Consider the following 26,245-nt stretch of genomic DNA (forward strand, 5'->3'; position numbering starts at 1 on the left):
CGTGTCTGACTCTGTGCAACCCCATAGACGGAAGCCCACCAGGCTCCCCCATCCCTGGGATTCTCCAGGCAAGAAAACTGGAGTGGGTTGCCATTTCCTTCTCCAGTGTGTGAAAGTGAAAAGTGAAAGTGAAGTCGCTCAGTCATGTCTGACTTGTAGTGACTCCATGGACTGCGGCCTACCAGGCTCCTCCGTCCATGGGATTTTCTAGGCCATTTACTTAGGGCTTCTTTAGTTTCTGTCAATGTTGTTTTGTAGTTTTCAGAGTATGTCTTGTACTTCTTTTGTTTATTTCCAAATGCTTTATTTGTTTTTGGTGCTATTGTAAATGAAATTGTTTTCTGAATTTCGTTTTTCGTTTGCTCACAGCTACTGTGTAGAAATACAATAATTTTTGTGTATTGATCTAGCTTGTATTTTACAGACTTGCTGAGCTTATTTATTAGTTCTAGTAGTTTTCTCAGTGGGTTTCTTAGGATTTAATTGTTACCACTATTATTATCATTGTTATCAGTTTAACAAAAATGTTCCAAGATTGATCATCTTTCCCAAAAAACATTGATATTATTTGATCTGTGCCTAGATCTAACTTTTTATATGACCTTGTGAGCTACTTTTGGCTTCCCAGGTGGCATTAGTAGTAAAGAACCCGCCTGCCAATGCAGGAGTTGTAAGAAATGTGAGTTCAATCCCTGGGTCAGGAAGATCCCCTAGAGGAGGGCATGGTAACCCACCCCAGTATTCTTGACTGGAGAATCCCATGGACAGGGGAGCCTGGTGAGCCACAGTCCATAGGGTCACAAAGAGTCAGACATGACTCAAGCAGCTTAGCTGCTGCTGCTGCTAAGTCGCTTCAGTCGTGTTCGACTCTGTGCGACCCCATAGACGGCAGCCTACAAGGCTCCCCCGTCCCTGGGATTCTCCAGGCAAGAACAATGGAGTGGGTTGCTATTGCCTTCTCCAGTGTGTGAAAGTGAAGACGCTCAGTCATGTCTGACTCTTAGAAACCCCATGGACTGCAGCCTACCAGGCTCCTCCATCCATGGGTTTTTCTAGGCAAGAGTACTGGAGTGGGTTGCCATTGCCTTCTCCCAAGCAACTTAGCAGGGATGCTTTATATGTATATATCATCTGTCTTAGTTTTGTAGTTTGAAGAGAAACTCTATTCCACCTATAAGCTGTATGAGCATACATTAGCACTATTATCTGTTGAGATTTATAGTATTTTTGTACAACTTAGTTTAGAAAAGAAAAAAAAAATTACCTGTATCATTTTCTCTGAAAGAAGAAAGTGGCCGTAGATTTCAATGGCTCACAGGTTCATGATAGTTTTATCTCTTATTTTGCTTTATTTCTGATTTTCCAGAAAATTTATAGGGATGGTTTGGAGTTCATGAATCATGTCCTATTCCCCTCACAGGCAGTGCCATATCCAAATAAGTAGCATTCCTTGTTTTGGGGACAGACAGCATAAAGAAAGTATATGTGGGTTTTACTTCTAGATTTCTGTTACTTTTGATTCTTCTGTGGTCACTTTGTTCACTTCATCAGGCAGATACTACTTCCTGAATAAGTATAAATTTCATTTGAACTGCCTGAGCTTCTGCTCTTGCGTCAAATCCCTGCTCTGTAGCTTTTTCAAAATGGCAGCCCACTCTAGTATTCTTGCCTGGAATCCCACGGACAAAGGAGCCTGGCAGGCTACAGTCCATGGAGTCACAAGAGGACGCAACTTAGCAACTAAACCACCACCATCACCTGCTAGCTCTGAAGACCTCTTGGGGAAGTGCTGACGAGTAAATGAGTGTGGTCTGTGGACCTGACTCTGGAAGTGTCATCGCCATGCTGTCCCTGTCCTGATCCCCACTACTACCTTCTGTGTTGTCTTGAGCATCCCATGCAAAGGCTTCTTTTCTTGTGGGTTTTAGTTTATTATACAAAAAAAAAAAGCAAAGTTACTAATGAGTAACTTGTTTCTGAAAGAAAGTTGGAATTAACCTACATCTGAATTTATTGAGAGTCAATTGACCAGGCAATGTTTGGTAGCAAATAAAAGAAAAAAGTATACTATCTAAAGCCTGGCCAAATGAATTGCATTTCTGGAATGAAATTCTAGAAATATTTCTAGAATATGCAGCCACTTTTTTTTAAGGTAGAAAGATCTCTTTTATGAATTACTTATAATATATGCTTACAGTAAATTTTTAGAAATATACTCGGAAAACTATTAGCTCCAGTTTACTTTTGGGGAGTCGGAAGTGAGGAAAAGTCAGAGAAAGGTTAATTTTCATTTTATTTTTATAAATCTTCACTTTATACTTAATTTTTATTTTATACTTTTCTGTTCACTTAAATTTTCTAACTATATTCTTGTGTTATTATTTGTTCACTTATGTGTTATTTCTAACACATAAAGAAGTGGAGATGATAATATGACGAACCCCTTTGGGTCCCTCTTACAGCTTCAGTACTTACTAACTCTTGGCCAGTCTTTTTTCTTCTATATCACCCTACTAAATGGTAGCAGAATATGCCACCAAAAATATATCTCTTTAGTATAAGAAATATTTTGAGCTGACTGTTTAAATAAACAGCAGGTATAGGAGAAGTTCTGAAAGCAAGAGTAGAGTTACTCTTCTGTAAGGGAAATTTACGTTTATGAAGGAAATCTCTGTAAGGGTATCTCCAGAGAAGGATGACTAAATCATAAGAGAAGCTTATCAGCAAAGAAGGCACCAACTTGAATCTGAATAACAACCATACACAAGCTTTTTCTGGTAACTTCACGTAACTGGCTACCCTTTTCCTCATTCCTTGCTACTCTTCTTTCTTATGTCTTTAGCTGAAGGTGGTATTTAGGATTGTAGTTTAGGTAGGTCATCTTATAGAGTTTCTCATTTTCCCTGGGTATCTCCTATGTATACATGAGGTATATATGTTAATAAACTTATGTTTGGTGTTCTCTTCTTAATCTGTCTTTTATTACAGTGGGTCTCAGCCAAGATCTCAAAAGGGCAGAGAGGGGATTATTTTTCCTCCACTATGCTATGCTTCTCATTCTGGATTATTTTGAAGCAAATCCCGAACATCCTATGCCTGTCATTTTCCTTACCATTCTGTCCCCTGAAGGCATTCGAGGCTGTAACACTGCCCCCACCCCATGCCTTTTTGTTTCAGCAGTACAGAATCAGCCTGCCAATGCAGGATACCCATGTTGATCCCTGGGTCAAGAAGATCCCCTGAGAAGGAAATGGCAACCCACTCCAGTATTCTTGCCTGGGAAATCTCATGGACAGAGGAGCCTGGTGGGCTGCAGTCTATGGGGTCACAGAGTCAGACATGATTTAGTGACTAAAGAACAACAATCATTATGTATTTTAAATTAAAATAATTGTTAACAGGACACCAACTGTAAGAAAGTATGAATTAGCTATCACTATTTAATAAAAAGAATTTGAACATCTGAAATCTAAAGAAACTTTCTTTGGGTTTTTTTTGCATGATTTGGTGAGTTGTGAGCATTCTGTCATGGTACAGGAACCGTTCATTCTGAAGCCACAAACCTTTTTGGATTCCTGAGGCTTCTTTTTGGAACTGGAAGTGGGAACTCACTGACTGCCCCACATGTTCCCTAACAAAATAAAATCAATTTGAAAGAATACAGACTTATACAGAGAAGACAAGGAGACGTGTTTCAAGATTAAACTCTTCCAGTCTAGAAGAGAATTCATTTGCTGCCATCCAGATGTTTTTTCAGGATGAAGTTTTCTCTCATTTCTCTGCTTTGTCATCATTGAGGCATCCTCACTTAGATTTCAACACAGGTGAAAATTAAGGAGTAATTTCTCCCTCTTCTAACATTTTGTTGTTTTGTGCTTCTTACTTTGTTTACTGATAAAATCTTATCCTTCAGAGGAACGGTGAGAGTAAGCCACTGAATTCTTCTATATGAGGAAGCCACGGGAGTGCTCCATCTTTGTATCCACAATAAACACATGAAAAGGCTATTCATTTAATCTATGTGCTGTCCTAATGGCTCAGTGCTGTCATGTTTGGAAGTATGTCTGTAAAACAGCTGGTGTGTTCTTGAGAAGATTATTAAGTGGAGTTTTGATTAATTGACAAATATGTTTAGAGTAAGAAGTAATTTGACATAAAGCAAATGACAGATGAGCCTCACAGGAAAATAGTCTTTTTATTTTTATGGCCATTTGTATTTGGTCCTCACTTCTGTGATTCATGGGGTCGCGGAGAGTCGGACACGACTGAGCGACTGAACTGAATGCCATTACTGATAAATATTGCATTTTGAGATCAGCCGCATATGATTCTCTTTTCCCCAAATTTTTTCTTTACATATATATGCACACATATGTGTGTGTGTGTGTATATATATATATATATTGCCGTGTTTGTTATGACATGAAATGCTTTGAATGTCCTATGTACTTAGAACAAAAAAATGAAAGTCACTCAGTTGTATCCGACTCTTTGCATCCCCATGGACTATATAATCCATGGAATTCTCCAGGCCAGAATTCTGGAGTGGGTAGCCTTTCCCTTCTCCAGGGGATCTTCCCAACCCAGGAATTGGACCAGGGTCTCCTCATTGCAGGTGGATTCTTTACCAACTGAGCTATCAGGGAAGTTAGAGCCAAAAAAAAAAAATGCATACTATACAGTGACAAACTATATGGTAGAAATTACTTATTTTGAAGAAACACATACTCAGCCTCTTAAATCCTGCAAATATGTTTCTTCTGAAACATTTTCTGAAGATATAAATTATCTGGTTATGGTAACCCACTCCAGTATTCTTGCCTAGAGAATCCCATGGACGGAGAAGCCTGGTAGGCTACAGTCCACGGGGTCGCAAAGAGTTGGACACGACTGAGCGACTGAACGGAACGGAACGGAACTAGGCATCTCAAATATTTCATGCTGTCATTAGGCAAGTCGTGGAAATAAATGAGAAAATGCTATGGGCATAATGTGTTATGCATAATAAATAGGGAAGATACATGAGGAAGTGAGAATTGGTGGGTAGAAATTGAGTTAAATAGGAGAAATTGAAAATTCTCACATACTCCTAATCAACCAAGTTATTAAAAAGGGAATTTGACAAAATGTACTTTGGATTCCTCAGTGTTAAACAAGTCAAACTTGTCTGTAGAAGGCCAGTACTATAAGCAGTATGAACTATTGCCAGATTTATCATGTGGTGGGAAAAGTGAGCCAGGACCCTGACTTGGGACTTTACAGCTTTTGTAGGATTGTACAGAGGGTTTCAGACATTTCAGAGAAAGAGCAACAGAAGCAGTGTTTTGGAGGATTGGTGCTGGTAGCCCATTAGAATTTGAATTTGATGAGGAAAAGGAAATGTACTGAAATTATATTGACATTGGCAAAGTATTCCTTCAAGAAAATGTTATGTTTGAGTATGTTTTTGATGATATGTTGGAATTTTTTTTTTTTTTGTCAGACGTAATACATCTCTAAAATCAAATTCCAAGTCAGTGGGAAAGTCTGATTAGGGTTTTGAACATTCACTCACTTTACATGCTTTTTAACTTGTTTTAAACGAGATCAGATTCAGGATTAGTCTCAGGCAAAGTTATAAAGTAAGAAATGGGTACTCTCCTTCATTGAGAGTGATAGTATAAATGGTCTATTTATATCAATAGAATGCAACTTAGCTATAGTTTTTAAAATCCTGAAAAGTTTTATAACTTTTGACCTAGCAAATCCACATCGAAAACTTTATTCTATGGCAACAGTCAGGAAGGCATAAAAATTAACCGGAGTGTGAGGCTTTTCTTCATAGTGTACTTTATAAAAGTGAAAAAGTAGAATGAATCTAAATGCCCACAATAGGGAATTTAAATAAATTACATCTGTATGACAGTAGTATTCGTGTACTTAAAACTTATGATATTCAGGAGTAGTTGGTGATTTAGGAAAATGTTTGTGTTTTTGTCAGTTAAAAAAACAAGATACAAAAACTATGCAAAGAATGAGTTGAGAGTGTTATTTTTAGAGTTATTTTTAGTTTTTTTAAATAGTTAATATTTCTGATGTTCTTAAACCAAAATCCTATCTTTGGATGGTTCTTTCCTCCAGTGCCTTGATAAAGGACCCATCCTGTTTTATATCTGCTTTCAGTAGAATAATCCCAAAGCTCTCAAGCATATTTTGCTTCCTCTATCAAAATTAACTTGTTTTATATATTATTCTCTAAAGCTGGGCTAAGTGAAAAGAACTAATCCAGAAGATAATTTTTGAGAAGATACCAATGTAAAGCACTAAATTAAAATGTAACAACTTTTTCTACATTCTAGTCACTTATTCAGTAAATATTTATTAAACTTCTCCATGCGCTTGGCCCTATAGAAGGAATTGTGAACAAACTAAATCAGAAATCCACTTACCTTATTATGGGAATATTTGATTTTTTGTAATTCCTTTAGTCAAGATGATGTGGTTAGTGTGGGGATCTTGTGACACTGCCTTGCCCAAGGACCAGTGGAGTCTGTTGGTGCACTTAAAAACCATCATTTGAGGTTAGTCTTTATTTTGAGTATGTGATAAAGTATGTGATATTATGCCTTTCATAATATCACTGCATTAACCTTTCTATTTATGATTTCCGTAAGGGGGAAATAGGTCTCCATGGTTTAGGAGATGAGGGGGAAATTATTGAGTACTATGGTGTGCAGCTCAGTGTTACAGCGTTAGAGCCTTAGGACATTCAGCAATACCCCTATCTAAAGGAAATAAGATACAACCAGGCCCAGAAAATCACCCCTTATTTGTGCCTGCTCTATATTCTCAACTGTCATTCTACCTGAAACACAACATGACACTTGTTTTTGTATCTTTATTCCCCATACCAAAGGGTATGTCCCTTGGAAACTTTTATTCATCATCACATCCTTAGCACCAGCATAGGTTCCAATTAGGTTTCTTCCTCACAATCCATAATATGTCCAGTGGTGTAGTAAAGCATATGCAAATGAACTAACTTGAAGAAAGGCAAATTTGCAGAAAGCTGCCAGTGCATACTGTCAGCCACCATATTTAGCACTTCCTAAGGAAATGGCAACCCACTCCAGTGTTCTTGCCTGGAGAATCCCAGGGACGGGGGAGCCTGGTGGGCTTCCGTCTGTGGGGTCACACAGAGTCGGACACGACTGAAGTGACTTAGCAGCAGCAGCATGCATTGTATAATTTAGTAATTTCCGCAACCTGTGAGATCCATATCATTTTATTAAGATGATAAAATTGAGACTTACGGAGACTAAGTACTTTGTTTAAGGTTAAATAGCTAGTAGGACCAGATGAGAGGATGGGAGCATGGTTCAAACTCCTGTTGGTTCTGACTCCAGAGCCTATGCTTTTAACCTGATACTATATGTACACCCTTCTAAGGAAAGGCCTTTCTGTGCATTGATATTTACTCAACATTTATGCCAGGCATTTCCTATTCTCATGGCTGGCCAAAGCTGTTTGGCTTCATCATCTCATGAGAAATAATATATTTGCCAGCAAAGTTTACCTACAAGTTGGAAATTCAGAATACAGCTTAATTCTAATGTTCCACCTTGATTTCCATATATGAGGCAGAATTTTCCATTTTGATATGGCTTAATGACTCTTCTTCCTCTTGGTATTTTACAGCCAGATGGAACAGAAGTTTGGGGTTGCCTTTCCACATTCAGTCTTTGGCTTCCTGTTTTATAGAGCTGTTAAGCTAGTAGCTAGGAGCCAGTTAGATATGTTTATCCAACACTTACTGTATGTCCTCCACTCTCCTAGGGCTATGTGGCTTGTTGGATAATTACACTTCTTAATATCCTTTTTGACTGACCTTTCATAATGTTGCAACACCAGTGTCAGTACCACAGAATGAACACCTGCATCTTCCGTAGATATTTTATGAAGGTCTTATCTTTTCAATTGTGGTATAATTACGTCTTAACTTTCTTTGGAATAGCAGGCACAAGGGTTGAGCACCTAGTAATGATTCTGGGGAGAATTTCACTCACTGTGTTATCAGAGCTAGCCTCTGGCCCTACTTCTGTTTAACAGCAAGATTTGGGGGTTTCTAACTGAATCTTGATGGGCCTCACTTTTCACAATTCAGAAATTAGAGTATTTGTCTTTATTTCTAGATCTTTACTCATTTAAATTTAGGATTGAGAGATTTCTGTAATTTTTTATGGCTATCTCATAGATTGATTCTCTGTGGTGGAATAAGCGGAATAGAAAGGCTTTAAATTGACCTGACTTTGTGAACGTCATATTTAAGTTCAGTTTCTAATATGTAACATTCAAGAAGCGATAGGATGTACCTAAATCTAGATATCCTCTAAAAATGGAAACACTGCTGATATAGATTTGAATCTGGTGGTTGAGGTGCTATCATTCTCACTGACCTCTTTTGTTAGTGTGGCTTAGAATAATAGGGTTGAAGTAAAAGATACTTATTCATAATAGTATCACGTAATCACAGTGTCCCATTTCTTTACTTACAAGGTTGGAGAAATGGAATTTGCCCAAATCTGGTCTAGTTGCAGATCCAGTTTGCAGACCAGCATCCCCTTTCTCCAAGTTCGCAGTTCATCCCTCACTGTGCTTATTATATTTCCTTTTAGACTGCTTTTTAACATTTGTAGTATTCTTTTGTGAGCCGTAAATTCATGAATCATTGTACATCTAAATACACACCCAGAATTATTTGTAAAATTTAGTTCAGCTTTCTGGGAAGGAAAAGCAATCAAATAGCGTCATCATTGTAGCCGAATTTTGACCTCTGTAATTAAATGGTGTTGTATAGAAACCACTGAATTATGCAGTTACAAGGGTATGGTTTTGTGACATCTGCTGAAAGTTAAGTCATGATGTACAGTCCTAAATGAATGGGTTTTTTGGTTATCCTTGTGAGGTAATCTCTCTGCATCCCTACCTAGACCCCATGTTAGAACTGAGGTATGTGAACACTGGGCTGATCACATTGTGAGTCTCTAGAGTTACAATATAAAATATATTTGTGGTGGTCTCCATTTTGTTCTGACAAATAACTGAACACCATTGACAAACGTCAAATGGAGATCTGCCATCCATTCCACTACTTGCAAGACATAGCCTCGAGAATATGTAATACCTATAACTCCTTGCCAGAAAACTGAAAGGAAATGATTGCATTTGAGTACAATGCATTCTACAACAATAGTTTAGCATGCATGAAATTTAAAACTGCTGGCTTTCCAAATAGGATTTTTAAAAAGTAGACTTTAGCTTATTTATTTTAAAAAACATTATGCCCTCTGTGTTATGCTTTGTGGGATATTTTTAAAAGCTGGGATTTAAGACCAAAAAATTTGAAAATCCTAATGGTAATAGTTGCAAGATACTGGATCCTCGTAAAGCACTGTAGTTTAATGTGTTTATTGAATTCTCCTGTTTATTTTCATGAGTATTTAATGTTATTATGTTTTTGTACCATACCGGTGCTTCTTTTCCGTACCCATCATGATTTCATAGTGCCCTGGAAGCCTTGGTATCAAATCATAAAGGCTGCAGTGCTGTCTCTGTCTTACACATGCACAAATGAGTTGGGGTTATATGCCAGTGAGGAACTCATCTACTTCTTCTCCTAGTATCTAGTGTAGGACCTGGCATGTAGCAGGCATTTAATTAATTGGGGTGTTTTTGGTTTGGGTTTTGGGTGTTTTGGTTTTTTTTGGTTTTGGTTTTCGTGAATAAGTAAGTGGCCAGCAGCATTAAATAGCTAAGTAACTAGTTAGTTTAACTAAAAAAATTAAATAGATTAATACACTCATTCATTTATATATATATTTCAAGGGAGTATTCAAAACCTCTAGAAAGAAGATTTGATGTCTTTTGAGAGAAGCCTTTAAAAGTAATCCAATATATTCAGTTAACAGGAGAGTCAAATGTGGCTCAGTGTTTCACTCCCCTTTCCTGGTGCCCATCTAGAAAACAGGCCTGTCATAGGAGAAAAGAGTTAATGATAGAAATCTTTATAAGTTGCTTCAGCCAAAGGGAAAGGTGAAAATGCTTTGTTCTTTACTAAGGACTTAACCCAAGATGTGGTCAAGGCAACAACCTTGAAGATGGGTTCCTGCTGACTTTGCTGCAAAGACCCTTCTGCCCCCTGAGCCATTGTTCTATCTAGTCGCACTTGGGCAGGACAGCAGCAATAAATTAATTCTGCCTGTGACTCGTTCCTTACTATGTGGCTTTTGAGAAGCTACCATTTGAAGTCCTGCTTTATAAGATCACAATTATCAGTGCTAACCTACTTGGCCAAGATATTATGAAAAGTAATTTAAGGTTTTCAAAAAATCCATAGTTGAAGTCACAGTTTTAGGCGGAGTTGCCATAACAATATTTGTTTCCCACTTCAGTGGTGGTTTCAAGGCCCAGAAGTGCAATAATATGTATGGTTAGTATACATGGTTTGCTTTAGTGTTCTAAGAAAGAAAGCATGATTTGAAAAAAAAAAAAAAAAGGAAACTTTTTTTTTTCTTCACAGCCTTTTCCCCCATTGAAACTGAAAAAGGAAAAAAAAAATTATGCAAGCTATTTTGAAAGTACAGACAAAATTGGCATTTCACTTATGGGAAAATTTTGCAAAGCTGCACTGACTAAAAGTGATTTTTGTTTTGGCTTTCCTGTGAAGCCCTCCAGAAAGGCCAAAAATTACTGGCATTGCTTTTGTATAAAACCTTTCACATAGACTCCACTTGTAATTCAGCCAAGTACATAATTCAGGTCATCAGTGACACACATATCCACACATTGGAGCTGGTTGGTGAAAAGAAAGTTGTCATGAAATGTGGACATAATATTATTTTATGGACAGACCAAACTGCACAGATTACAGTGAAGGAAACTTTGCATTAACACACTTGGGATCAGGGTTTCCTGAGCTGTTCCCTGCCCCCACCCTTCTGCAGTGGGAAAGCCAATTGTTTACTGATTACGACAACGACATCACTTGGCAGACATTTTGGCCTAAACTCAGTGTGTGACATCAGCCTCCTTTAGGGTTTTCCACATAAAATGAATTCCCGAAAGAAAACACAGAAATGGAGCCTGAATTTGAAATCCATTATTACACCCTCTAAGGTCTCATTAGCTATCTCAATCATGTATTTCTTAATTTTTATTTAATTTCTGAGTAGATGTTATCTAACACTAAAAATAGGAGCTCTGAATTTTCACAGTGTTTTTTCAGAGTTCCAGTCAGAAACTATATCACAGTTATAGAGCTATATTTATAGCTGTATTCACTCAAACCGCTTTTATGGGGGTTATGATATCTTTCTCTGTTTCTTTGTACTGAGGGTCACTGATTCGGGAGTGGCTTACATCACTCTGTTAGAGGAAGGAAGTAAACATTGTTCTTTGACTTCTTAGAAAAAATTAGTCTTGTTTTTGTGAGGGGTGGCTGTATGTTTGAGAGGACTTAATCTCACTAAAGTTAGGTTTGTGTTCTGTCATTTGTTGTCGTAGAATGAGACGTGTGAATGGTACTTTACTCTCTTGTGTAAACACCTCCTTAGTATATATTTATCTGAAATTACTAGTTCCCCCATTTCCTCTTCATGAGGTGGTATTCATTTAGTATTTTTACGCACATGGCCTTAAAGCAAATAGAAGTCAGTTATGCCTTATGAGGCCCACAGTCTCTCTGCTACAAGCATGGTGGCAGGAAGGGTCAGTGCACCAGCACCGCCAAGCTACGGGACCTATGATGTGCAGGTAGAGCAGAAGTATTGTCTGTGTTATCGTGTGAGTCGAGAACAGGCTTAACACTTTCATACCCAAAGAGTTCCATCTGGAAGCTCTACCTGAGCAAATAGAAATAGGTGAATATTCCCATGTCTTCTGGAATGGCTAAACATGGAATGAGAATCACTGCAGTCATTTTTCAAATTTTGGGGGTTAATGGCTTGTTTACTTTCATTACTCTTCAAGACAGAAAAACTCTGTGTCCTATATGGCTAAAAAATATGATCTTTTAAAATTCTCACCCTTAAACTACTTTGATACATGTGGAAATACCATTCTTAACATATTGAGTCCATGGTGTACAATTTACATTCATCTCACTATTTTCCTTTTGCTCTTCTCATTTCTCAATGCTGTTCTTCTTTACTCTCTATTGATTTAAATAATCTTCACCATCTGCCTCCCAACTTTATAGTGTTACTTCTGGATAGCCCTTTTCAACCTTCCTTCAGAAGACAGTAGAGACACAACCGTGAGCATTAGGACTATACCACCAAAAGCCTTCCACATTTCCACCCTAAATCTGTATCCTCTTGTCTTCTCTGTTAATGTTTGGTAAGACCCTGGGGCAGGGATTTATCTTCCTGCTTCTTTGTTCTGTGGTGGGCAACACTCTGACCCTGGTGAATAAATATTCATGATAATGAGAGATGAAAGGAAGTGTCTGTGTTCAACAAGTTAGTGCCAAGTAAGTGTGGAGGCCAAATGAGGCCGTGGACGGCAAACCGCAGGGGTTCGAAATAGTATTTAATATGACATTGTCTTATTGAATACCAAATTGTATAGTATAATGTCTTAATCACATCTTCCCTCTGTGCCAGACTTCTTTTGCTCCTTTAACTTGCCCCTGAAGATACTTCAGGTTCATGAGGGGCAAAGTAACAAGACCCCTCTCTATGTGGTGAGTAGAAAACAAACCCCTGATGAATGTAGAAAAAGAAACTGGATGAGAGGGCCATTGATTATGTAATTTGGGTACCTCGCTAAAATATGAATTGTAAGTAGTCAGATAAAATAGTTGAGACTAATAGTATTTTAGAAAAGGGAACTCACAAGTAATTATTTTTTCTGTATTTTCCTGTGATTGTTAGAATCTAGCATCATTAGCCCTGTAACTTGTAAGAGAAATATCCATGGAATAACAAAAGTGAAATGAAGATCCAGGAAAAATTTGAGATTGGTTATTTTCTATCTTTGCAATACTAATAGAGAAGAGTCGTCCTTTCAGTTTAATAGGGATGTGCAAACTTTCTAAGGAGATTCAGAATAGAGGGTCAAAGTTGAGCAAAATAATCTGCCTTCCATATGGTTATAAAATATTTAACCATTTTCTCCCTTCTCTAAATACTAGTTCACATTATAAGCTTCTGCGTTCTCATTTCTTATTTATTCTTCAGAGTATTGTGATTTGGCTTCTGCTTTCACTGTTTTATTGAAATGACTCATTAAGTTCTTCAGTGTCTTCCTTATTGACCATCCTTTTCTGTATTATCTGGTGCTGTTTGACTGCTCACTCTTTCTTGAGAGTCCTTCCTTGTTTGGCTCTTTGCTTTATCTTCTGATTCTTCTAGTCCTCCACCGTTCTTTATTCTTTCTCAGCTTCCTTTCTTGACCCATTTTTTTTGGACAAAAACCCTAACTTGATGGGTTGTTGTGTTGTGTTCTAGAGTTCTCATCTCAAAATTCTCTCCCCTCACCAAACCAACACCCATATCTTCAGCTCTCACCAGCTGCAAATACACATCACCAGCCCAGCCTTTCCCAAAACTACATTTCTAACCATGGATTGTCTATTTAGACATATTATTCTCCCCACTGGACAGTGGAACACTCCAGATTCCTCATGCTCAACTTGTCTGAAGCAAGACCCCCTTCCCCTTTTTGAACCAGAAACCCTGCAACAACAAAAAGCTATGCGCCACTCCTACATTCTGTACCTTGGTGAATAACCAGGAGTATAACTTTCTGTTTTCCTTGCTCTTCTCTCTAGTCACATTAGTCACGAGTTCATATTGACTTTACCTCATAAATTATTCTCGTTACACCCCGTTATCCCTAACCCTCTAGCCGTTGGAACACATATCTACCTCCAGGTTAAAGCTCCTCCTCCTTAATGGTTCATTAAGAAAGCATTCCTAATCAATCCATTCTCCTTCTCATAACTTGTCATTTGTTCCTTCTTGCCAACAGTATAAAATCCAGTGCCCGTGGCCAGCCTTTGCTTTGCTCACACCCTGTGCTATAGCCATATGGAAAGCTTGTGGAAAGCTTACGTTCCCTCAGTACCCATACTCTTGTCTTATCTCTATGCTATGGCACTTATTTCTGCCCTTGCCTTGTGTGTGGTTTCCATTCTTATTTGCATAAGGACTAGACCTATTACCTCCTCTCTGCAGCTTTCACAGGGCACCCCCTCGAAGAAGTAGGTGAGGTGCCCAGCACTTAAACATTTCCACGGTCCTATCACACCTGATTATTCTTGTGTTGTATTGATACTGTTTTTATTCATATCCTTTTCCTCACTCTGTACCATGAGGTTTTTGAGGCCAGAGGCTGTCAAATTCATTGTACATCCCTGTATCCCTGGGTATAATGCCCAACCCATAGTGAGAGGTTAGGGAGAGTTTGCAGAATAGTTCATTGTCTTGTCCAAAGTAGCCTTACCTTTCACATTCCTGTTCTAGCAAGCTTATGAATTCATCACTCTTCTCCATGTATTCCTTGTGTTTTCTCTTTTCTTCCTCCAGTTCTAGTATGGTTTGCCTGTGAGATTTTTCTACCATTAAAAGCTGTTCCAGGATTCGTCTATGCGATTCTTTATGTTTTTCCACGACTTTGTCCAACTACAAAAGAAAATACATTAATAATCTAAGTATAAAGCATTCATAAAACTGCCATCTCTCCTGCTTTTAGAAATGTCCAGGTTTTAACAAATTCAACAATGGGTTTCTGATTTCCTTGTTTAGCTTTTATCATTATTCTTCTTAATTTTGATACTTTTTGGTATGTTTCAAAACAAATGTAACCTTCCGTCATTTTTTTTTTTTTGTAGCCACACCACATGGCTTGTGGAATCTTAGTTCCCACATCATCATATTTTTCTTAACCAAAAATAAAAATCAGTGCCTCTGTAGATATCTGAATATCTTTCTGCTTCTTCTTTTGCTTTCCAGAGAAACCATATCAGAGGAATGATGGAAAATGAAGGACAGTGTTTGATTCTGCCACTCCCTTAGCTGATGGATCCTGCCCCAGCCCTCCCTAAAGTTCTCTGCCCATGAATGTTTCTTGGGTCCACAGTCAGTTTTTCACTGTACGTTTCATTATGTATGAAACTGTTGGCATACTCTTTTCAAATACTTGAGAATCAATTCTGTCTTGGTATAGAGTGTGAATGTGACAATGTAAACACCAAGTCCTTTCTGTCTTACTTACATTTGTCTACTCTGCTGGACTGTGAACTCCCTGAAAGCAGGGCCTACGTTCAATTTTTCTTAAATTCTTACCATCTAATAGAGTGATTTGCCTACAGTGGGTGCCTAGTATATGGTTACAGATTGAAAACAAAATAAGCAAGCAAGGAATCAAGAAAGAAAAGAGGGTTTTATCGTAAATGGGTGTTGAATTTTGTTGAAAGATTCCTCTGCATCTATTGAGATAATCATGTGGTTTTCATCTTTCAGTTTGTTGATGTGGTGTATCACATTGATTGATTTGTGTATATTGAACCTTCCAGGAAGTAGGAGTAGGAAGAACCTACCTCAGCATAATAAAGGCCATATACAACAAACTCACAGCAAACATTATTCTCAACGCTGAAAAACTGAAAGCATTTTCTCTAAGGTCAGGAATAAGACAAGGGTACCCTCTCTCACCACTATTATTCAGCATAGTTCTGGAAGTCCTAGCCACAACAATGAGGGAAGAAAAAGAAATAAAAGAATCTAGACTGGAAAAAAAGAAGTAAAACTCTCACTGTTTGTGGATGACTTGATACTATACGCAGAAAGCTCTAAAAATTCCACCGGAAAATTACTAGAGCTAATCAACGAATATAATAAAGTTTCAGGATATAAAATTAATAAACAAATCCCTTGCATTTCTATACACTAACAACGAAAAATTAGAAAGAGAAGTTAAGGAAACTATCCCATTCACCATTGCAACAACAACAACAAAATACTTAGGAATAAACCAATGTGGTGTTGGAGAAGACTCTTGAGAGTCCCTTGGACTGCAAGCAGATCCAACCAGTCCATTCTAAAGGAGATCAGTCCTGGGTGTTCACTGGAAGGACTGATGCTAAAGCTGAAACTCCAATACTTTGGCCACCTCATGCGAAGAGTTGACTCACTGGAAAAGACTCTGATGCTGGGAGGGATTGGGGGCAGAAGAAGAAGGGGACGACAGAGGATGAGATGGCTGGATGGCATCACCGACTTGATGGACATGAGTTTGGGTGAACTCTGGGAGTTGGTGATGGACAGGGAGGCCTGGAGTGCTGTGATTCATGGGGTCGCAAAGAGTCGGACACGACTGAGCGACTGAACTGAACTGAAAGAGATAAAAGACCTAAACTGCAAGACACTGATGAAAGAAATCAAAGATGACACAAATAGATGCAGAGATAAAGAGTCAATATTGAAAATTATTATACTATGCAAAGCAATGTATAGATTCAATGCTGCTGCTGCTGCTAAGTCACTTCAGTTGTGTCCAACTCTGTGCGACCCCATAGACAGCAGCCCACCAGGCTCCCCCATCCCTGGGATTCTCTAGGCAAGAACACTGGAGTGGGTGGAGTGGGTTGCCATTACCTTCAGTGCAGGAAAGTGAAAAGTGAAAGTGAAGTCCCTCAGTCGTGTCCGACTCTTAGCAACCCCATGGACCGCAGCCTACCAGGCTCCTCCATCCATGGGATTTTCCAGGCAAGAGTACTGGAGTAGGGTGCCATTGCCTTCTTCATAGATTCAGTGCAATTCCTATCAAACTACCAGTGGTATTTTTCACAGAACTAGAACAAAAATTTTAACAGTTTGTGTGGAAACAGAAAACACCCTGAATAGGCAAAGCGGTCTTGAAAACGAAGAACAGAGCTGGAGGAATAACCTTCCTGGCTTCAGACTATACTACAATGGCAGCAGTCATTAAGATAGTGTGGTACTGGCACAAAAACAGAAATACAGAGCAATGGAACGAGATAGAAAGCCCAGAGATAAACCACACACCTATGAGTATCTTATCTTTGACAGAGGAGGCAAGAATATACAGTGGAGAAAAGACAGCCCGATGCTGAGCTGTATGAGCTGCTTATATATTCTGGAGATTAATCCTCTGTCAGTTGTTTCATTTGCAGTTATTTTGTCTCATTCTTAGGGTCGTCTTTTAATCTTGCTTATTGTCTCCTTTGCTATGCAAAAGCTTTTAAATCTAATTTGGTCCCATTTGTTTATGTTTATTTCCATTAGTGTTTGTCTTCTACATTGGCAGACAGGTTCTTTATCATGGGAAGCCCAGCACACTCTAGGAGGTGGGTCGAAGAGGATCTTACTAGGATGTATGTCAGAGTGTACCACCTATGTTTCTCTAAGAGTTTTATAGCTTCTGGCCTTACATTTAAGTCTTTAATACATTTTGAGTTTGTATGGTGTCAAGAAGTGCTCTAGTTTTTTTTCTTTTACAGGTAGCTTTCGAGTTTTCCCAACACCACTTAATTATTGGAGAAATGCAAAACAAAACACCAATGAGGTATCACCTCACACTGGTTAGACTGGACATCATCAAAAAATTTACAAGCAATAAATGTTGGAAAGGGTGTGGAGAAAAGGAAACCCACTTGCACTGTTGGTAGAAATGTAAATTGATGCAGCCACTATGGAGAACAGTATGGCGAGTCCTTAAAATACTCGTAATAGAGCTACCGTACGACCCAAGAATCCCACTGCTGGGCATATATCCTGAGGAAACCATAATTGAAAGAGATGCATGTACCCCAATGTTCACTGCAGCACTATTTGCAACAGCTAGGACATGGAGGCAATCTAGGTTTTCCTTGACTGATGACTGGATAATGAAGATGTGGTACATACATGCAGTGGAATGTTACTCAACCATTAAAAAGAATACATTTAAATCAGTCCTAATGAGGTGCATGAACCTAGAACCTGTTATACAGAGTGGAGAGAAAAGCAAGTATTGCATATTAATGCATATATATGGACTCTAGAAAGATGGTGCTAATGAGCCTATTTGTAGGGCAGCAGTGGAGACACAGACATTGAGAACAGACTTGTGGACACAGTGGGGGAAGGGAATGGTGGGACGAATTGGAAGAATAGCATGGAAACGTATAAATTACCATCTGTAAAATATATAGCTGGTGGAAATTTGCTGTATGATGCAGAGAGCTCCAGTCTGGTGCTCTGTGACAACCTAGAGGGGTGAGATGGGGTGGGAAGTGAGAGGGAGGCTCCAGAGGGAGGGGACTCATGTACCTATGGCTGATTCATGTTGATGTATGGCAGAAACCAACATATTATTGTAAAACTTGAATTAAACATTTAAAAAAAAAAAGAGGGAAGTAGGCTGATTAAAACAAAAGTAGCTCAGGAGCTTTGGCCAGTGATAAATTCAAATCCATTTAAGACCATGGTTTTGAAAGCATGTGGCTTTCTAGATGAGCTAAACACAAAACTGTAACCCATTATATTGGTTAATTTTGCCCTTTGCTTTTATCATAAAAGACTTAAAATTTGTCACTCTTGAATTTGAGGCCAGTTTAAATTGTACATGCTTAAAAAGCACAAGTTTGACTAGGAATCCAAAGCACAAAAATGGCCAAATCATTTCGGAAAAAGAAGGGAATATAGGTATCCCAGCAGACAGAATCCAGCTGACCTCTAAACATTTAAGCTGGCTGTCTAGTTTTCTCATATGAGTTTATAATGATGCTTTAACACACAAAAAAATACTTCATGTCATAACAGGTGTTCATGACTTTTAATAAATGTGACCAGGCCTTTTGTGGAACTGAAATCACTTGGTTATGTTGCCTGCTGGCAGAGTCACTTTTAACTAATGACCACCTTCTGAGAGGGAGGTTGTAGTGTTAACTGTCCTGGGTCTCAAGAAACAATAGTTCTCTAAAAACTCCTTCCAGTTGCCCAAACATTAGACTGCATTATAAGGGAAATTCAAATCAACTGCTTTTAGAATTTTAAAATGAAATAGTGATAGAATCAGCCTTAATTTGGAGATCTTGACATTTGACTTAGAGAAGCATTCAATTTATCACAAGATTGGCTCTAGAATTAATAAATGAATAATTATTGTTAAGGTATCTGTGCTTAGTCGCTCATTGTGTGCGACTCTTTGCAACCTCATGGACTGTAGCCCACCAGGGTCCTCTGTCCATGGGGATTCTCCAGGCAAGAATACTGGAATGAGTTGCCATGCCCTCCTCCAGGGCGTCTTCCCAATCCAGGGATTGAACCCAGGTCTCCCGCATTGCAGGCGGATTCTTTACCATCTGCGCCATCAGAGAAGCTCACAGTAGGTATTTAGTAAAGCATAAATGAATGACAGGGCAGCTTCATAAGAGAAGCTTCCTCAGATAGCTTCTTGTAGTTATATGGACTTGAATATGAAGCTTTGTTCAGCCCAAAAAAGAAAAAAAGAGAAGCTTTAGTTCATCTATTATTACCTTCCATTGTGTTTTTCCCTACTTTGTTTGTAAGGAAGGAAGATTGGAAAGAATCATTGCCCCTTGTTTATTACATAACTTCGTAAGGGCTGTCGCTTCCTTCAACCCACTGCCCCCACCCCCCCAGCCCTTCCTCATCAGTGACGGCATGATCTTCCACTAGTGGGATCACCCCACTCTGCTATTCAGAGCCGAAACATCTCTCAGCATCTGGCCTCCTGACCCATTCTCATTCCGTACTTTCCCATCTTTCTCACTTAGTCTTTAGCCACACCAGACTTCAAGTAGTTCTTAAAACACACAGTGGCGCTTCAGTACTGCTTTTTTTCAGTGTTGGAACATGGAAACCTTTTCCGCCTTCCACCCCAAATTTTTCCTGTTCTTCCTTTATAACTTTCTCTGCTCACTCCTGTGTAATGTTGAATTCTCTGGGATTTCCTTCTCTCACCTTCCATGACTTTTGAAGGTAGGCCTAAATTTACCACATGCTGTTTGGTGCAACAGGTAAGGACCTCATGTTTGTCAACAGCAGAAATTGGAAAGGTGTTGAATAGTGACCTTGCAGAGGGAAAGTTCCCAAAGGAAGTGTAAGTGATTCTAGAGATGTTTTAGCTTATGCTTGAAGTTTTATTCTGTTCCTTCATTTCTCCATACCCCAAATGCTTCTTAGAAATATGCCAGTGGTTCTCAGTTCAGTCTCTTCTTCATTCCTGCCACATCAAATGATGGACCTGAGCTCTTCTGAACTCATTTCATTTCTCATCAGTTATGTGTGTGTGCTTGGTGAAACCATTTAAGTGTTCTGTACTTCTGGGTTTTTTTTTTATTATAAACTTAGTGATTGGGCTTGATTTCTAAGAGCAATTGTATTGCCACAGTTTTCTCAAGGTAAAAACTATTTATTAAGCGTCTATTATGCTGTATGTACTTAGTACTATGATAGTTGCCATGGGAGAATTTTAAAGTCTCAGTGCTTATACTCTTACTGGACAGATAAGATATGCACATTAAACAATTAGGAACATTGTAAGGTGGTATATCATTAAGCACTATGGGACTGTCAGAGAACCACTACCCCTTTTGACCTAGCCCCACTTACGGATTGAATGAAGCCTGGGGAAGTGACTAAGGAAGACTTAGTCACTTTAGGGGAGTGTCAGGTACAGAAAGATTAACAGTGGCTCCTTACTGTTTACCATGCAGTGACAATCTTCCTGCTTATCATTTTAACCTCCTTGATGTCATATCCTACCCCAAAACCCTAACACAATCCAACTCCTTGCCCAGGATGAAGGAAATCCAGTGTGTTCCAATAGGTTGGATTGTCCCGGTGGTTAAGCAGAATGAAGAACAGAGAATTTGTCAATCTTTTTGCTTTTGGTCACTTAATATATGCTTAGAAAATAATGACCTTTGTTTTAATAACTCCTGAGTCACAGATCACCGTGTAATTTGGGATTTGATCTTCTTTCTGAGCTATGGCTTTGGTTCTCTTTGTTCTTTTTTGTTGGCCCTTTGAAGATTGTCTTTTTCTTTGATTACCTTGATTGTAGTGGTAGAGATAAAGCTAGTTCAGATAGCTGAGAAATTATTCAGCTGTTTTAGTAGATCAAAGGTAACCAAATATGCTCTTCATAAAATGTTTCATAGCTTCTCTTCTGTCTTTACTGAAACTTGGTTTTCTTGGATAATAGTAGAATCCTAAAATAGAGACTGCTGATTCTCACACTGCCTCAGTATCTCAGGTGCTGGAAATGGGGGCATGATTCTCATGGCTCTACACTACCACTGCCAGACTCTTCTGAAGGCCCTTCCTTGTTTTATTGTCCCCTGAATGGTGATAGTCCACTGTCATTCGTATGTAGTCAACTATTGAACTTCAGGTCACTCTCGCAGTCTGCCTTTCTCTTGTCAATCTTGGGAGCATTCTGCATGTGCCAGCTCACCCAGCCACCATCAGAAATGAAAGACCAGTGTATTGCAAAATGAACACTGTGTGTCTTTTGGCTCCTAGTACTGGAAGTGTGTGGATTGTTAAGAGAAAGTTTCAAAATATGTGGAAACAGAAGCTAGTCTCTGGAAATTTCCCTTTTTAGTTCCTGGCTTCAGGATTTCTCTAGCTCCATGTAAAGCTCATCCGTGCACTTGAGAGCATGCTAGATATTTTGTCTAGTGTTTTTATGTATTTTTTAGTGATACGATTTCATCATATGTCATCCACGGTGTTGTTGGAAGTGGAATTTCTTTATGCTGTACTTGACTAAACCCTACTCATTCTCTGGTGCTTGGCTTTCCTGGTTCTCCTATCTAAACTTGAACCCCTGTTATAGTTTCTCATACTGCTTTGTGGTTTTCACTACAAAAATTAACATTGTGTGTGTGTGTGTATAAAATATACTTTTTGTGTGATCTTTTGTTGTCTGTCACTCTTTTAGACATTAAGCACTCTGAAGAGAGAAACCACAACTATTTTTATACAGTGAAAATTATAAAATAAAATTTAAAAGCAAAATTATACAGTTGCTTAAAATAAACTGAAACTCCAATACTTTGGCCACCTCATGCGAAGAGTTGACTCACTGGAAAAGACTCTGATGCTGGGAGGGATTGGGGGCAGGAGGAGAAGGGGACGACAGAATGAGATGGCTGGATGGCATCACTGACTCAATGGACATGAGTTTGGGTGAACTCTGGGAGTTGGTGATGGACAGGGCGGCCTGGCGTGCTGTGATTCATGGGGTCGCAGAGAGTTGAGCGACTGAATTAAACTGAACTGAATGCTAATAAGGTAAGCAGGTTGGAGAGAAATAGGAGGTTGAAACAGTCCTGGATTCTGCGTTCTTCCCTCGGGCGTATCTTGCAGGCCTCCACCTTAAATCAGTGTTCCTAACATGACGTAGCTGAGAACAGTTTGTTTTTCTAAGGTATTTTGCATTATGAATAGATAAATCCCCTCACCCTAGACAAAGTTGAGAGTTTTTACATTTTTTTTAAAAGAACATTATGAGGCAGGGGGAAAAGGAGAAGGATGGAAGAAAACAATAAGTTTTTTGTATGCACATCCTTATCCTGATGTAATGACAGTGCTCCCTGCTACGGTTGTAGTGGGAACGCTCCTCCTCCTTTCTTTTCTTCAGCCCTATCTAGGGACTCATTGTCATACTTTTCCTTTATTGTTTATTGTCTAGATATCTCCCCTCATCCATCACTTCCTAGATAAAGGAAGAGGGTGTATATGGTCTTCAAGGAACTGAGAGAGTCTTGTAGCTGAGGAGAGAAATCTATAGGAGGGATGTAGTAGGCAAGAGAAGAAAACAGACAAATCATAGACGTGGGAATATAAGATGTGTGTGTGTGTGGTGTATGTCAGGGGGAGGGTATTTCTTGGAAGAGCAGTCAAGGAAGGTTGGATTTATAAAGCAGGGCCAAATTATGATTAACTTTCAGGGACATTTTGCAAAGTTAGGATTGCAAGCATTTGCAGAGAGGGTATTTCCAATTTTGCAGTGTGCAGTAGATTTTGTAACTAAAACTTTTTCCTACTGTTTTCAAGATAAGTGTGAAATTATTCTGTTTCATTTTACACTGAAGTGTTGAGGGGCTATGCCATTTGTGGAGTTATGTGAGGATATGTTCAGTGATCATTAATTTGCATTTGTGAAATTTGTGCTTAATGCTGTTTAGCAGTCACTGTGTTGGGAACCCAGATACAGTTTTAACACTATTGCCTTGAATGAGGGTTCAGCTCCTCTTGTTTAAAATTTGGATTAAAGCTCAATCAACAGACTTTGGGTGGTCTCATCTTCACCCCTCAGAGAATCAGATCCATATGACCAAACTCCTTAACAATTTGGCAAGATGGTAGGCTTCTCTCAGGAGACACCCAAGACAAGAATAGCAGGGACATTAGAGGTCATTCCTGAATAGGGAAATTTGTCCAAAACTTGCTTTCACTCCCTTCAGCCTTAGCTTATGCTCCTGGTCGTTTCTTTTTTATAAAAATGAAAAATTATGAAATTTTCCATCAAGGTCTCAGAGGAAAATGGAAGAATAAACTAAGGATGCAAAGGAGTTTCAGAAATGTCAGCAAGTAAAAGAGCAAGCAGTGCTGTATCTGTGCAGTGGTGGCCGTGTTGAAACTGTTCATCTTTGCCATTGTCCTTGCTGGGCACACTTGGTGAGGGGCAAAGTCTTCACTGTCATTAAACTATTGAAAGAAAAAAGAGGATATGTACTCATCTAAAATGTATACTTCCTAAAACTCTGTTTCTTGGACAGTTCTTCAGATCATTTCCATTCATGCTCATAATTTCTATGACGTAATACTCCAGTGTTTTCAAATAAATTAACCTCCATGGTTGAACTTTATCTGTTTTTTATTATTGCCTTCAGATCTCTAAAAGAAGTACAGACCCCTGTGAGTGTGTGTGTGTGTGGGTCCAAGTATCTGTGTCTCTTTGCGTGTGTGTGTGTGTGTGTATGTGTCCATGTTTGTACAAGAAGGAGAGAGGGGGAGAGAGAAAGAGGGAGGAATTCTCTTGCATTTATTAGGTTTTAGTCTGATGTCAAGAAACAAACCCAGTGGGAACATCCTGCTTCCTGTCCATGATTTATTCTCCTTTTCTTTCCTGTAGAGCATGTAGTGTTTATCTTCCTTGGGTAGGTTTTAAACATACAACTATAAATAACCGAAACAGGACTTACATGTCCTGCTCACCTGCCAGGCCCAGCGCTTTACTAGCTGGTGAGCTTACTTCATCTCCCTAAGCGCACACTCCTGATTACAATCCATACCTCATTCATTGGTTTCTCATAGATGTCCTCTTGCCAAGGGGCAGATTTTGCTTGAAAAGCATCTCGCTGGAGAGCTTCTAGCACCTTTTTTGGAGTGACAAACCCATACTGAGCTTCCAGCAAAGCCAAGTCCATTTTTTCAGCCTTTAAAACGCCTATGACTTCATCTCGAGCCTGTAGGAACAAAACACATTTCAGAAAGCACACTTTATCTACAAGCAGTCTCTGCAAGTGATTTCTTGTGTTGAGTGTTTTTTCTTGTTTCTTCTCTTTCAAATATAAACATCATATTCCGTTATAGCACCTTTTACAAAAGGTAGCAAAACAGAGAAGGCAATGGCAAGCCACTCCAGTACTCTTGCCTGGACAATCCCATGGATGGAGGAGCCTGGTAGGCTGCAGTCCGTGGGGTCGCTAAGGGTCGGACACGACTGAGCGACTTCACTTTCACTTTTCACTTTCACACATTGGAGAAGGAAATGGCAACCCACTCCAGTGTTCTTGCCTGGAGAATCCCAGGGACGGGGGAGCCTGGTGGGCTTCCGTCTATGGGGTCACACAGAGTTGGACACGACTGAAGTGACTTAGCAGCAGCAGCAAAACTATGTCCCTTTATCCTTCTTATAGTCTAGTTACACATAAATAATGCTTTTTATTGTGATAACTAGACAACATGGAGAGAATTCTACATTTTTCATTGTGTTTGACAAGTAGATAACATGATATTCCTCAGTGGACTGGTATTTTCATATTCAGGGATATGAAATAAGATTGTCCTGTATGTATAGCAGCTGTTTATTTTGTGTAGGTTAATAATGCTGGGGCAAATCTAGGAGCCAGTTCATGTGAGGTATAAAAGCACCTACTGTCATTTAAAACTGACCCAGAAGTCATCAGCTATTATTGTTACCCTTCCAAGCCTGTGTGCTGAAGCAGCATGAGTGGAGGATGTGACCTTTCACATGTTCATGCCAATCGCATGTCATCATGACAGCCCTTTTAGATGTGATTAATTACTCTTCGTGTTGCCAGAAGAGAATTCTATGCCTGTGTCCTTACACTTTGCTTTCATGTGCATACAAGTATGAAGCACAGATAGTTATGTCTGTGGCAGCCTACACACCAAATTCATAAGCAGCCTTCCCCTGGAAACATGAGGGCGATAGTGCTAAGCCAGCTGACCTGCAGTTCTCCTTCCAGAATGCTGAGAAGAAATAAGAGGTCATCTCTGGAGAGGTCTTCTCCTTGGTGGCCATTACCACTGTGTGACTTAGGATATGGAAGGATTGCGTCCGACTCCCTGGTGGGGTCTTCGTCTTGCTGTCTCTGCTTCTTGTCCTCAGGCCCTTGGAAACTGTGGTCTTTCCCAGGTCTTGGAAATTGCTTTGGGGCTGAACCCTCCTTGTTACTGCTTTTGGAACGCATTCTTTAAGGGCTGGAAAGAAGAAAGACAATTTGTAATGCTTAGTGGAAGTGGAATTTTAATAAGAGAACCTGTTACTGCTTTGACAAGTCTGCACTCATGTTATATTTACCACAGCCAAAGACTCAATCTTTCTGAAGTCTACAGCAGAGAAGGGTATTAGCAGATTCATAAATCACAGTCTTATTTACACTTCTGTTTTTAAAATCAACATTTTAAAAAATGTGTTCTGCTTTGATTAAGGCCACTTATGTCCATGGGTAAACAGACTGTATTTGAACTTCATCCGCCAAGCAATCCACCTGAGGGACCTGGGTCATACCTCCAACCTCGGCTTAAGTGCTTACTTAAGACGTACTTAACATAATTATAAAATGGTAAATTTGCTAATTGTTCTAACTTTCTGCAGATTCACATTGTGGTTCCACAAGGAAACCCTTGTGGAACTTAAAAAAATGTTTTTAAGTTTCTTAGCCTTTGGTGCTTTAAGATAGAATTATCAGAAT

The 26,245-nt window shown here is 39.1% G+C and overlaps 2 protein-coding genes across 3 annotated transcripts in view; one reads left to right on the forward strand and one right to left on the reverse strand.

Moving 5' to 3' along the window:
- The window catches only part of CMSS1 (cms1 ribosomal small subunit homolog), a 398,128-nt gene that overhangs the window by 102,680 nt on the left and 269,203 nt on the right, over window positions 1–26,245 (forward strand). The gene's annotated exons all lie outside the window — the stretch shown is intronic.
- FILIP1L (filamin A interacting protein 1 like) overlaps window positions 1–26,245 on the reverse strand; it is a 312,484-nt gene that overhangs the window by 95,987 nt on the left and 190,252 nt on the right. For both annotated transcript variants that reach the window (XM_055410396.2, XM_088836402.1), the window contains exons 2-4: window positions 25,499–25,751; window positions 24,317–24,490; window positions 14,485–14,663 (exon numbers count right to left, since the gene is read on the reverse strand). In XM_055410396.2, coding sequence (XP_055266371.1) covers window positions 14,485–14,663; window positions 24,317–24,490; window positions 25,499–25,741 — 596 coding nt within the window. In that variant the 5' untranslated portion in view covers window positions 25,742–25,751. The remainder of the gene's footprint in view (window positions 1–14,484; window positions 14,664–24,316; window positions 24,491–25,498; window positions 25,752–26,245) is intronic.

This window comes from Moschus berezovskii, chromosome 1, assembly GCF_049115385.1.
Source record: "Moschus berezovskii isolate FMDL1 chromosome 1, NW_MosBer_1.0, whole genome shotgun sequence".
Taxonomy (NCBI): Eukaryota; Metazoa; Chordata; class Mammalia; order Artiodactyla; family Moschidae; genus Moschus; species Moschus berezovskii.